The sequence below is a fragment of the Hylobates moloch genome, unplaced genomic scaffold, assembly GCF_009828535.3.
Source record: "Hylobates moloch isolate HMO894 unplaced genomic scaffold, HMol_V3 SCAFFOLD_13, whole genome shotgun sequence".
NCBI classification, from domain to species: domain Eukaryota; kingdom Metazoa; phylum Chordata; class Mammalia; order Primates; family Hylobatidae; genus Hylobates; species Hylobates moloch.
The window spans coordinates 58,987,687-59,002,669 of record NW_026652288.1 but is presented as its reverse complement, the minus strand read 5'-3'; the positions used below and the strand labels follow the sequence as shown (position 1 = coordinate 59,002,669).

Genomic DNA, 14,983 nt, shown 5'->3' with positions numbered 1-14,983 from the left:
CTCATAGTTTTCTGAGACTCCAATTAAACATTCGCTTAGATGGTTTAATTATCCTAAAGGTCACTAAAGTTCTATTTTTATTTCAATATTTTTTGTCTTTGTTTTATGGATTGGATAATTTCTATTGCTTTGTCTTCAAATTTACTGACTTTTTCTTCTGCCATCTCTAATCTGCTATTAGGTTCATCCAGTGAATCTTTTCATTTCAGATATTGCATTTTTCAGTTCCAGAATTTCCACTTAATTTTTAATAGTTTAATTTCTCTGCCGAGTTTTACCATTTATTCATTCATTATGACTGTATCTTTTTACATTTTTGAGCATATTTATGATAGATACTTTCCAGTCTTTGCTAATTACAACATCTGTATCATCTTCAAGTCATTTTCCATTCACTACTTTTTCTCTTCATTAGGAGCCACATTTTCCTGTTTTTCTTCACGTCTATTAATTTTTATAATATATTGGATATGATGGATGGATGACATGTTTTATAGGCCATAGGTTCCATTGGCCTCTTGTGAAGACTGTTTTTGTTCTAGCAGGTTGTAAATTATTGGCCAATAACCTAGCACTTATTAGAGGTTGGCTTTACACCAGTTAGGTGGGTCTGTTTCAAATTTACCTTTAGTTTTAGCATGAATCTCTTAATCTTTAGGTATTGTTTTACACCTAATCATGGCCCTTTTAGGCCTTCAATGGAAAGCTTGAATTGTTTGGTTTTTCCTTTTATGTTTGGTTGACACATAGTGGTTGCACATATTTATGGAGGTCCAGAGTGTTGATACATATGTACAGTGTGTAATCATCGGGGTAATTAGGGTATTTTTTACCTCAAGCATTTATTACTTTGTGGTGGGAACATTCAAAATCCTTTCTTCTAGATTTCTGAACATATACAATAAATTATTATTAATTATATTTATCCTACAGTGTTACAGAACACTAGAACTTATTCCTCCTATCCAGCTGTGTAATTTTGTATACTTTAACCAACATCTTCCTATCCTCCTCTCCCCATACTCCTCCCAGCTTCTGATAACCATAATTCTTCTTCTATAAGATGAATTTTTTAGCTCCAACATATGAGAAAGAACATGTAGTATGTATCTTTCTGCACCTGGCTTATTTCACATAATGTCCTCCAAGGCTCATTCATGTTGTTGACAATAACAACATTTCATTCTTCTTATGTCTGGATGGTATTCCATTGTAGATATATGCCACATTTTCTTTGTTCATTTATCTGTTGGTAGACATTTAGGTTGATTACATATCTTGGTGATTGTGAAAAATACTGCACGGGGGTTCAGATATATCTTCAATAGACTGATTTTTTCTTTCCTTTCAGTAAAAACCCAGTAGTGAGTTTGCTAGATCATATGTTAGATCTATTTTAGTTTTTTGAGAAACTTTCATACTGTTTTTTATAATGGCTGTACTAATTTACAGTCCCACCAACAGTGCACAAGTGTTCCTGTTTCTCTGCATCCTCACCAGCATTTGTAATTTGTTCCTTTTTAATAAAAGCTGTTCTAACTGGAGTGAGATGATAGCTCATTTTGGTTTTAACCTGCATTTCCCTGATGATTAGTGATGTTGAGCATTTTTAATATATGTGTGGGTCATTTGTATGACTTCTTTTCAGCAATATCTATTCAAATCCTTTGCCCATTTTTAATTGGATTACTTGCAGTGTTTTGCTGTTATTTGAGTTCCTTGTACATTCTGGATATGAGTCTCTTGTCAGATGAATAGTTTGCAAATATTTTCTTCCATTCTGCAAGTTGTCTCTTCATTCTGTTGATTTTTTCTTTGCTGTGCAGAAGCTTTTTAGTTTGATATAGTCTCATTTATCTATTTTTGTTTTTGTTGTCTGTGCTTTTGTGTTCTCACCTATAAAATATTTGCCTAGACCTGTGTCCTGAAGCATCTGTCTTCTGTTTTCTTCTAGTAGTTTTATAGTTGCAGGTATTAATACTACATGTAAATCTTTAATCCATTTTTAGTTGATCTTTTGTAGGTGGTGAGAGATAGAAGTCTAAGGAAAACTTAAACTGTTTATCAATCCTTTATATCTTAGAAGGACACAGATTTGACGCACTGCTTCAGTGAGCAGCATCTGAAAGCTCTTCTCATATCTTTCAACCTTCAAACTGTGGCTGTCTTGATTTTCTCTTCAGAATCTCTTCTGCAACTCAAAGATCAGCCAAGGATTTGAAAGGAGTTTGTTTACTGATTCACTTCTTCTTTTATAGATATTTTCCCCTCAATTTCCAGCCACTCTGACAACCCCCAAGCTGTCCTCTGACACCTCAGTGAGATTGTGGCTTTCTGCTTTCCTTATAGTTATCTCAAGCTGCACAGATTGGGGAGTGCCCTAAGGGGAAATACCAAGTGAAAACAACACTCACACAGTACATTTTCCCTCTTTCAAAGATTGAAACTGCTGTGGTGTCTGCCTGACACTCTCCATTGCTTTCAATTGTTATTTTTGTATTTTGTTCAGACTTTATAGTTGTTATCTATAGGAGGGTTAGTCTTATATGAGAAACTATGCTATCAGTAAAACTGGGACCCAAGTAGGATATTTTATTAGTTGTCCATGCTTCCCTAATTAAGGAGCTGCCATTGATATGGTTTGTAGAATCCTGTTATAGGAGAACATATCCATATGGAATAAGCAACATACTCCTGGAAGATTTTAGAAAACAAAGAATCCCTTCCTAAGACATACTTATGGGTGCAATACTAATGGTTTCTTCCCCATAGGGTTTTAATGCTAATTGCACATAGTCAGTGATGGAAAGTTCCAGAAATTCCCTAATTATATTTCTGCTCCAAAGCCATATAATTTGAGGAGCTGATATTCCCAGGAACTTGTACACCCATCACTTTATTGGGCCAATGAATTAAGAAAGATCGTGTGACCTGGTTATGGTCAGAAAACCTGTGCGTCTGAGCCGGCACCTCGAAGTGGCCTTTGTCAGACAGGAGAGGCAAAGGTGGTTCCAGCCTGGGGCATCTTGGAGATTCTGGGGCACAGCTGAGTTCTACAAGTCTCAATCGAACAGTTCTGTCTCTAGGAATATGTTAGGGGCTGGAGATATGATGACAAAAACTTTAAAATGCCACTAGAGGTCTAAGAAATGGTTGAGTCTGTCACTGCCAGAATATGAACTCAGCTTAATAAGTTAGAAAAGATGCAAATAAGTTAAACTGATGATATTCTTCTTGGATATATACTGGCTTTTTCCTCATTGGTGTGCTTTAGCAAAGGCTAGAGTATCAAAATATTTTCAAGTTTCCTCTTATAGAAACAAAGACACTTTTGATTTTTATCATATTAAAGTATAATGCATTTCAAGCATCAAAAGCCAATTTTCTGAGAGAAACTATATAATGGAGGATGTATTTTAGCGTCAGGCTAGCCTGAGTTTTAATCCTAGCTCTACCATTTACTAGCTGTGTGATTTTGGACATGATATTTAAGCTTTCTGATCTTCAGTTTCTGAATCTAAAACGTGTGACTATTAATAGGAATCCCACTGGGAATGCTGTGAGGTTGAAATTAGATAATGTATTTTAAATGCCTGGCAAAGTGTCTGACACAGAGTACACGCTTAAGGAGTGGAGGGATATTATCACCATCACGGTTTTAAAAACGATATTAACATTATGGTATCAGTTAGCTGGTTGAGAAAAGTAAGAGTGCAGGGAATCAAAAGAATAGGATAGAAGGTTTTTCTTCTTGTACAACACTATATTGTTTTCATACCTTATATCAAAAACTAATTATGCATATCTGGCCCTTCCCTGCCTATTTATCCTATTTCATCACCACAGTTTTCTTCCCTAACTGAAAATTCTTACCCGAAGCTTTTTTTCAGTTTCTTAACTACACAAAACTCTTCTCATTTCAAAGCCTCTCTTTATGCTGTTCCCTGCGCGTTTGGCCACCTTTTCATGCAGTCTCCAGGTCTCGGTTTAAATATCACCTCACAGAATAGTCTACCCTGGACACTGACTAAGTAGCTAGTCCTTTACTAATCTCACACCACCACCTAGTTTATTTCCTTTTGTCTTAGTCAGCTCAGGCTGCTGTAACAGAATACCATAGACTGGGTGGCTTAAACAACGGCAATTCATTCCTCACAATTCTGGAGGCTGAGAAATTCATTTCTCACATTCCAAGATCCAGACCCTGGCAGATCTGGTATCTGGCAAGGACACACTTCCTGTTTGCAGATGGCCATTTCTCATTGTATCACATGGTAGATAGAGAGAGAGGACACATGTGTTCTCATCTTTTTATAAAGGCACTGATCCCATTCACGAGTGCTCTACCCTCATTCACTAATTACCTCTCAAAGGCTTTACCTCCTAATACCATCACACTGGGGATTAGGATTTCAACATGTGGATTTTAAGAGGATGCAAATATTTAGTTCATAGTACCTTTCTAGCACTTTTCACAATTTTTGATTATATGTTTGCATGGGACTTACTAGTTTTCTCCCCAGATAAACTGCAAACCCGGCTCTGTGAGGGTAGTGACTATGTCTGCTTTATTTATTAATATACGTAGTGCTTACATAGACTCAGTACGTATTTTGCAAATAAATAAAAGAACAAATGTGATACAGAGGATGCCAATGAGTAAATAAAGCCAGTTTATGACTTCCCACAAATACAATGGGCATAATAATTGAGTCTGCAATAGTAGAGTCATGAAAAGTGATTGGGCCATTGAATTTTTAGGAATGCAGAAATAAATTATACAGTTTTATTTGTAAGTACCAATCAATAAATGTGATCATTTACTAATGGCTTAAAAATTCATACTCTGTTTTTCTTTCTACTTTTTTTAAATCTAGAATGGCCACATCTGTTGCTCAGTGGATCCACAGTGCCTTCAGGAACTGTGAAGTTAACTGTCTCATGGGAGATTTCTGTTAAAAGAATGTTCTTTCATTAAAAAGACCAAAAAAAAAGTTAAAACTTAAATTGGGTGATTTGTGGGCAGCTAAATGCAGCTTTGTTAATAGCTGAGTGAACTTTCAATTAGGAAATTTGTGGAGCTTGACAAAATCACAAAAGGAAAATTATTTGGGCAAAATTAGACCTCAAGTCTGCCTCTACTGTGTCTCACATCACCGTGTAGAAGAATGGGCGTACAGTATACACCGTGACATCCTGAACCCTGGATAGAAAGCCTGAGCCCATTGGATCTGTGAAAGCCTCTAGCTTCACTGGTGCAGAAAATTTTCCTCTAGATCAGAATCTTCACGAATCAGTTAGGTTCCTCACTGCGAGAAATAAAATGTCAGGCAGTGAATGAATTATATTTTCAGAAGTAAAGCAAAGAAACTATAACATGTTATGTACAGTGCACACTCTGAAAAGAAATCTGAAACAAGTTATTGTGATGATAAAAATAATGCACAGGCATGGTTACTTAATATTTTCTAACAAGAAAAGTCATCCCTATTTCCTTGTTTTACTGCACTTAATATTATTTGGTTGAATTTGTTCAGTATAATCTCGTTCTTGTGCAAAATTAAATAAATATTTCTCTTACCTTATAACACATGTGAGTCTGAGTATCTTGTTTAATATGTTCCTCTTTTCCACAGATGATTCACTATAAAAATTACATTCTAGTTCTGCTGATGGTAAACTCCTGCTATGCTATTTCTAAATTGAAAGTTGCTATTTCCAAATTTCCAAATTGGAAATGATATGCCTAATAAGAGATGTGATGGATAAATTAGTTCTTCCTCTCTAGATCCTCAGTCTCACCCTTTCTACCCTGCTGTGCATCCTGGGGTGGCTGACCTATACGGACCCTAATAGTGGGTTCCTTTTCCTCTTGATTCTTTTTTTTTTTTTTTTGAGACAGAATCTCGCTCTGTCACCCAGGCTGGAGTGCAGTGGCGCTATCTCGGCTCACTGCAAACTCCGCCTCCCGGGTTCACGCCATTTTCCTGCCTCAGCCTCCCTGGTAGCTGGGACTACAGGCCCCCGCCTCCGTGCCCGGCTAATTTTTTTTTGTATTTTTTTAGTAAAGACGGGGTTTCATCGTGTTAGCCAGGATGGTCTCCATCTCCTGACCTCGTGATCCGCCCGCCTCGGCCTCCCAAAGTGCTGGGATTACAGGCGTGAGCCACCGCGCCCGGCCTCCTCTTGATTCTTGTCTGGTTTCAAATTATACTGCAGCAGGAAACACAGCTGGCATATTAGGAAGAGGTCAAGTTTGGATATTTATTCTGCTAGCTCCCTTCCTGCCTGGCCACTGCCATGATTTGGTGTGTCACCTTACTGAAGGCTATATCTCTTGAAAGGTACTCCTCTCTGTCTCACTGCCCGCCCCAGGTTCTGATAACTTCTACTATTTGCAACTTCTGGCTTAGGGATATTAACAGCTCTGGCTATTCTGTCCCTGGGAGGTAACTGTTCAATCTTGTTTTCTCTATTTCTAGGCATATCTTTATAAGTGGTCCCTTTGTTATACTCTTTAATTAGCCAGCTTGAGTGTGCCATCTGTTTCCTGCCAGGATTCTAACTGATACACATAAGGAGAGCAGTATGTGAGGTTGAGAATGTCTTCAAGAATTGGTCCTTCACGTTTGGATATAAAATTTTTTAAAATCTCAATGTTAAAAGAGATTATGATATTAATTACTTGTTAAATTTTTTGATGCACCAGAATCTCAGAGGGGATAAAAGTAAACATCCTGAAACTCAATAAAGGAAGCTAATCCAATATTGCCCTGTTATGTTTTACACTAGGGTGAAAAGGAAATATAAGTATTGTCAAATTAATTTTCGATGCATAGAGGCATTTTTAAAAAAAAATTAAAATGAACACAAGGTGACCACCGCAAGCTACAGAAATGATAAAATGGCTTTTAACTGTTCACTCACTATTGCTATGGAAACAACCTAGCATGAGCTGAGTTGAAAGATAATTCAAAAATGTCTTCATACTTTGGCATGGTAATATTTATTGAATGTGTAAAATCAAGTAGCTATATTCCCTGAATTTATCATAAATGATTTTTCTGTAGTCTTTTTATATTTAATTTAATTTAATTCAGCAGAGCATAAGGTTTATTTTTTATCAGCTGTATTACAATGGTAAATAGCAATTTAGCTTCCAAGAAGATATCTGTTAATTTGAAGTTTTTTCAAGTTATTTTTTCCTTATATAGCTTTGTGATTTCATATTGAATCCTCCTGAAAAAGTATACTTTACTTATTTTTATAAGGAGAGTAAGAAATTATGTGTGCAGGAGAGTAAGAAATTATGTGTGCAGGAAAGTGTGTGTGTGTGTGTGTACACCCATATAGATACGTATTTGTCATTTAGATATGTCCTTCTGGAAGGAGAAGCAAGGCTGGAATTTTCTATTACAAATCCTTTGAAAATCTTTGTAGGGCTCTGGGCATATTGGTGGCTTGCAGATCCTTGGTTTCCATAGGCCACTGAGTGAAAGAAAACCCATAGTTAAGAAGAAAAGAAGGAAAAAACAAGACTATGACAATTCAACGACTATTAAAGCAATACATGTGTTCAGATTGAATTTTTTTTCTTCAAGGTTTACTCCACAAATAGTAGATTCCCCAGGAGAATTACTGTTTTATGTGCATACCCTGAGCAAGCAGTAATCAATTGTTTCTTAAGAACTTTGTTCCTTGAAAAAGAGAAGGTTAATGCACTGTTTCTCACTCTGATGATAATTGGCAGAATGCCATGGCTGAGTTGTGCCAATATTAAGGGAAAGGGAGAGCTAAGAAGCATGAATTTATTTTGAGGGTGCTTAGCTCCTTTAAGGGCAGGCCCTGGTGAAAATAGTCTTTACTCCATTTTCTTTATTTCCCCTTTTCTGCAAAAAAAAATATATATATATATTTAGCTATGATTCTTTGGTTTAGTAACCTATATAGTTTATCTCCCGTTTTAAAAGACTGCCATATTGCTTTTTTAGTTTGCCTTGTGTAATGGTAAAAAGAGTCATGCATTTGTTCAATTATACTGCAATATCATGGAACCCTTTCGTCCCTCCCATAACTTGGTTATCTATAGCCAAAGTTGAAACACCCTGTAAATTGCCTTTACAAAATGAATGGCATATCAAAGCTCTAAAACAGCAGTCAATACTCTCGAGTGTTGGAGTAGCAGAAGTTATTCAGTTGAATAAAACTGAGGTTACATCTACTGAATAAAAGATGAACTTCAGTTCACTAAGCATGATCTCATCTATCAAAGCTCCACATTGCTGACTAGTTAGGACTTCACCTGAAGGTCGGCACATCCCACAGATACCTGCATGGTCCCAGTCCTGTTGATATAGGTAGCTTAAGGATTGACAATACCAACTGTTCTTAAAGAAAGACTTTTTATTTTCCGTTTTTTCAAATGTAGAGTGTTGTAGCTCAACAGTAAATTGATCTCTGAGAGAGTCATGCCGAAAGCATCCCTGAAGACAATAAGTGGATGCTGTGCTCTGTACCCACTTTGTTCACTGTAATACCTGGACACTCCCTGTCTGCAGTCACCATTGCAGTGGAGTTGGCTCCTTGTGGCCTTACTGACATTTCATTACTGCACAGTTTTCTACCCTAGAATTCAACATTTTCCATAAAAGAGTTGTCACCTCTTTGCAGAATAATTGCCCTTACTTAATAGACCTGCAGGTAGAAAGTCAGGAATTCCTTGGGCTCTAGTAGCTCCGGATTGGTGGTGACATAAATAGGCAAGGAATAGAACTGTTGGAGAAGTTTGGAACAGGATAATCTGAGTTGCAGTTTCTTGTATTCTCTCTACTTGCCAGGCTGGGACAACTCCCCCACATCTTTTGTCTTTGTATTGGTATTAAATAATTGTTCATAGAGATTGTTTGCATGACAGAGTCTGAACTTTTTATTTATTCCAAATGATGGATGGCACACTATGTTACTGCCACCACCAATATATTGCATTTAAAACATGACCTCTTATTTATCTCCAATGTTAGGTGTTTTAGAAAAGCAGCCTGAAATAAGAGTATAATTCTATGTAAAAGCAGAAATGATAGTGAGTTTAAGTTTATTTTTGAGGCTTTTTCTCTTCCACAAAACCACAGCCATAGAGAAAGAAAAGAAAAATAATGAACAAAGTATGTGCAAAGCATAAGCGTTCATTTATTGCTGACTCATAAAGTACATATCCTAATGGAGGAGAAAGAAAATTAACAACTAAATAGATAACATGTCAGGTGGCGATAAGCGCTAGAAGGAAAGTTAAGCTGGCTTGGGATACTGTTGTGGAGAGGGGTGATCGTTTAGGTCGGTTGGGCAGGAAGTCCACTCCACAACAAAATAGTATTGGGGCAAATACTTGGATGAGGTGAGAGCATGAGCCATTTTCATACCTGGAGCCATTTTCATACCTGCAGGGAAGGAGTTACAAGCAGACAGAACAGCGTGCACAGGTCTGAGGTGGAAGCACACCTACATGTCTTGAGTGGAATGAGAACGTGGAAACATGTAGAAGATGCTGTCAGAGGAGTGACCAAATCAGGTTCTCCTAGGCCATGGTTAGCGATTTGTGTTTTTATTCTTAGTGACATAGGAGGCATTAGCGAGTTTTGAGCATAGCTGTGCTATAATATGACAGGTAAAATGATCTGTCTTGTTACTATGTGGAGAATAAACAGAGGTGGGGCTGGGGGAGAAATGAGCGGTGTTGGTGAACATGTACTCAGGAGGCACATTCACACCACAGAATTTCAGACAAGAGAATAATGGTTTGGACTAGGATGGTAATAATGAGAACCAAAAGGATTTAACATGAAAGAATATTCAATTTAATGAAATAATGGGCAGAAAGACTAAATGTCACAAAAATGTCAATTCTCCCCAGTAGTTATAATTTTTAAAATGTTATTTTAAGGTGATTGTAAACTATTATAGAAAAACAAATGTCCAAGAATATCCAGGAATACTTTGAGAAAAGATTATATTTGGAGACAGGGGATACTTATTCTACCATATATCAAGAAGGTATAAAGCTATAGGAATTAAGAGTCATTGTTTCAGGAATAAACAAGCTAGATAACATGAATATTTTCATCAAAACCTCAGAAACCGTCCTATACACATATAGATACTTGATAGAAGATAGAAGTTACACTGAGCGAGGCTGTGAAAATTGATTATGGGAAAGCAAAAACATAGACATTGATCCTTATTTCATAAAAATAAATTCCACATAGGTGAAAGACCAAAATGTGAAAAATAAAATAAATTTATGAAAAAAATTAGCATTGTTTTTGGCTTTAGAATATTTTTAAATAAACTCAAAAAGCATATATATATATGCATATATATATGCGTGTGTCTATATATATATGCATATATATATGCATGTGTCTGTATATATATATGTCCTAAAAAGAAGAAAAGTACAATGCATCCAACAGAAAAATGATCAGAAGCAATGCCTAGGTATGCTACAAGAAAGGAAATCCCAGAATGACTAACAAGCATGTAAAATTTGCTTAGGCTCACTAGTAATCAGTAAATGTATATTAAAACCACAATGACACAATAGGGAAAAATGACAAAATTAAAAAGTAATATAACACAAGATATTGGTGAGCATATGAAACAACAAGAATACTATGCTTGTACACTATACACACACCTCCAAACCAGTTTGGAGGGTAATTCTGCAGTGCAGAAAGTTGAAGATGTGCACCTCTCATGACTCAGTATATACTCCTAAGTACATGATCTAGAACTGCACTGTTCAATGCAGTAGCCACTGGCCATCTGTAGCTATTAAATTAAAATGTATTAAAATTAAATTACATTCAGTTCTCCATTTGCATGAGCCACATTTCAAGGGCTCAGTAGCTACTCTGACTAGTGACTACTCTATTGGGCAGCACAATGAACATTTCTATAATTGTAAAATGTTTTATTCAACAGAAGTGATACAGAAGAATTCTCATACACATGGACAAGAAGATGTTTATAACAGCTTTATTTGTAATAACAAAATACTGGAAACCACGCAAATGTTAATACAGTCATTGATAAACAAAATGTGGTATGTTTATTTGGAATACTCGAATGAAAATAAATAAAACTACATATACCAACATGAATGAGTCTCACAAACAATGTCTAGAAAAATTGAGAGGTAACAACGTGCTAGCAGCCCTCGCTTGCTCTCTGCACCTCCTCAGCCTCAGAGTCCACTCTGGCCACGCTCGAGGAGCCCTTAAGCCCACCTCTGCGCTGTGTGGGCCCCTCTCGGGGGCTGGCCAAGGCTGGAGCCGACTCCCTCTGCTAGCAGGGAGGTGTGGAGGGAGAGGCACAGGTGGGAGCCGGGACTGCAAGCCGCGCTCGCAGTCTGGCCCAGGTTCTGGGTGGGCGTGGCTCCGTGGGCCCCACACTAGGTGTGGCCGGCCTGCGCCTGCTGGGCTTGATCAGAGGCTAGGTCCAGTGCCTGGACCGCTGTTCCCTCTTCGCAGGGTTGTTGGCCACGATGGTGGGTCTCTGTCTCTTTCTTGCTTCCCCTCTTTTCCTCTTGGTTGTCTGGGGCGACCTCCCTCTGGGCTGCTGGAGTGCCAGAGCTAGGAGCCACAAAGTCTGGCAGAGAGTGCCAGTGAGAGGTGAAGCTGGCTGGGCTTCTTGGACGGGTGGGGACTTGGGGAACTTTTCTGTCTAGCTACAGGATTGTAAATGCACCAATCACCACTCTGTCTAGCTAAAGGTTTGTAAACACACCAATCAGCACTCTGTCAAAATGGACCAATCAGCTCTCTGTAAAATGGACCAATCAGCAGGATGCAGGTGGGGCCAGATAAGGGAATAAAAGCAGGCCACCAGAGCGAGTAGCAGCAACCTGCTTGGGTCCCCTTCCACGCTGTGGTAGCTTTGTTCTTTCTCTCTTCTGGATACATCTTGCTGCTGCTCACTCTTTCGGTCCGTGCTGTGTTTTAAGAGCTGTAACACTCACCACGAAGGTCTGCAGCTTCACTCCTGAAGCCAGTGAGACCATGATCCCACCGGGAGGAAGGAACAACTCCAGATGCACCACTTAGTGAACTGTAACTGTCACCGTGAAGGTCTGCAGCTTCACTCCTGAAGCTGGCAAGACCACGAACACACAGGAAGGAACAAACAACTCCAGACGTGCCGCCTTTAAGAGCTGTAACACTTGCCGTGAAGGTATGCAGCTTCACTCCTGAAGTCAGTGATACCATGAACCCACTGTGTCTGAAATTGGTGGGTTCTTGGTCTCACTGACTTCAAGAATGAAGCCGCGGACCATGGTGAGTGTTACAGTTCTTAAAGGCGGCGTATCCAGAGTTTGTTCCTTCTGATGTTCAGATGTGCTCAGAGTTTCTTCCTTCTGGTGGGTTCGTGGTCTCGCTGGCTTCCGGAGTGAAGCTGCAGACCTTCGCTGTGAGTGTTACAGCTCTTAAGGCGGCACATCTGGAGTTGTTCGTTCCTTCTGTCTGGAGTTGTTCATTCCTCCCAGTGGGTTTGTGGTCTCGCTGGCTTCAGGAGTGAAGCTGCAGACCTTTGCAGTGAGTGTTACGGTTTATAAAGGCAGTGCGGAACCAAAGAGTGAATAGCAGCAAGATTTATTGCAAAGAGCGAAAGAACAAAGCTTCCACAGTGTGGAAGGGGACCCAAGTGGGTTGCCACTGCTGGCTGGGGCAGCCTTCTTTTATTCCCTTATCTGGTCCCACCCACATCCTGCTCATTGATCCATTTTACAGAGAGCTGATTGGCCCATTTTACAGAGAACTGATTGGTCCATTTTACAGAGGGCTGATTGGTCCGTTTTGACAGGGTGCTGATTGGTGCGTTTACAATCCCTGAGCTAGACACAGAGTGCTGTTGGTGCATTTACAGTCCTTTAGCTAGACCCAAAAGTTCTCCAAGTCCCCACTAGATTAGCTAGACACAGAGCACTGATTGGTGCGTTTACAAACCTTGAGCTAGATACAGAGTGCTGATTGGTGCATTTACAATCCTTTAGCTAGACACCAAAGTTCTCCAAGTCCCCACTAGATTAGCTAGACATAGAGCACTGATTGGTGCATTTACAAACGTTGAGCTAGACACAGAGTGCTGATTGGTGCATTTACAATCCTCTAGCTAGACATAAAAGTTCTCCAAGTCCCCACTAGAATAGCTAGACACAGAGCACTGATTGGTGCATTTACAAACCTTGAGCTAGACACAGGGTGCTGATTGGTGTGTTTACAAACCTTGAGCTAGACACAGAGTGCTGATTGGTGTATTTACAATCCCTTAGCTAGACATTAAGGTTCTCCAAGTCCCCACTAGACTCAGGAACCCATTTGGCTTCACCTAGTGGATCCCGCACCAGGGCCACAGGTGGAGCTGACCGCCAGTCCCGCGCCACATGCCCACACTCCTCAGCCCTTGGGCGGTCGATGGGACTGGGTGCTGCAGAGCAAGGGGCAGCGCTCATCGGGGAAGCTCGGGCAATGCAGGTGACCATGGTGGTGGGAGGCTTGGCCATGGCGGGCTGCGGGTCCCAAGTCCTGCCCTGTGGGCAGGCAGCTAAGGCCCAGCGAGAATTTGAGCGCAGCGCCGGCCCAGCACTGCTGGGGAACCCGGCGCACCCTCCACAGCTACTGGCCTGGGTGCTAAGCCCCTCACTACCTGGGGCGGTGCCAGCCGGCTGCTCCGAGTGTGGGGCCCACGGAGCCCAGCCCCACCCAGAACTCGCACTGGCCCGCAAGCACCACATGCAGCTCTGGTTCTTGCCCACGCCTCTCCCTCCACACCTCCCCACAAGCAGAGGGAGCCGGCTCCGGCCTTGGCTAGCCCAGAGAGGGGCTCCCACAGTGCAGTGGCAGGCTGAAGGGCTCCTCAAGCATGGCCAGAGTGGGTGTCGAGGCTGAGGAGGTGCTGAGAGAGAGCGAGGGCTGCAAGGGCTGCCAGCATGCTGTCACCTCTCACCACCAGAAGGAAGAAACTCTGGACACATCTGATGGAACAAACTCTGGACACACCATCTTAAAGAACTGTAACACTCACCACAAGGGTCCGCGGCTTCATTCTTGAAGTCAGCGAGACCAAGAACCCACCAATTCCGGACACAAAATTACGATGCAGAATATACATGTATAACAAGGAATAAATTTTTTTAAACGTTATAATTTTGATAATTTATAAAATTTTAAAATGTGAAAAACAACCTATATTGGGTATAGACATGTATTTATGCAAGTATAAGTATATTAAATTGCGTGGGAATAATAGACATCAAATTAGGATAGTAGTTTTCCTAAGAAGTGGATGAGGGGTGCCAGGTACACGGATGCATAACTGTGTTGCTAATATGTATCATATTATGCCATATATTCCAGTTATTTCAAAATAATGCTATTTCTAACATTCAAAAAATGAGTTTACAAATTGATTAAACATGTTTATATTTTATGTTTTTATATTTCTACTTTGTAAATACATATATTTAATAAAATATATATATACAAATTTACCCTAAATATATATACCTATATTTTCCTAACTAAGCCAGTTAGTTTTTCACAGGCATGTAAAAATACCACAAGCTTTACCAAAACAAGACTTTAAAAAGTATACACAGAATTGTCTAAAAAATTTTCATTCCTAATTCTTTATTTAAATAAATACAGTACTACTCCTTTAAAGACAAATTGTAAAGGGAAGAAAATCACCACCATAATTTCACCACCTTTGCTACTGTTTTTATTTATCTTCTCTTGGCTCATATGCCTACACATTTTACATCATTGCAGTCATGGTATGTATCATTTTATCTCCACCTTTGCATGAAATTTTGGAGAAACAATTGTTCCCATGAAATTATCAGATGTTAGTAAAAGTTTAATGGCTGGTACATATTTCTTTTTTTTTGTTGTTGTTGTTGTTGTTGTTTATAGTCTTTAATTGAAGTGAT

General features: G+C 39.4%; 1 protein-coding gene across 3 annotated transcripts in view; it reads left to right on the top strand.

Annotated features, from left to right (window-relative positions):
• The window catches only part of NELL2 (neural EGFL like 2), a 369,728-nt gene extending 364,138 nt beyond the window's left edge, over positions 1-5,590 (top strand). For all 3 annotated transcript variants that reach the window (XM_032173769.2, XM_032173772.2, XM_032173771.2), the window contains one exon: positions 4,878-5,590. In XM_032173769.2, coding sequence (XP_032029660.1) covers positions 4,878-4,928 — 51 coding nt within the window. In that variant the 3' untranslated portion in view covers positions 4,929-5,590. The remainder of the gene's footprint in view (positions 1-4,877) is intronic.
• The last annotated feature ends 9,393 nt before the right edge of the window (positions 5,591-14,983 follow it).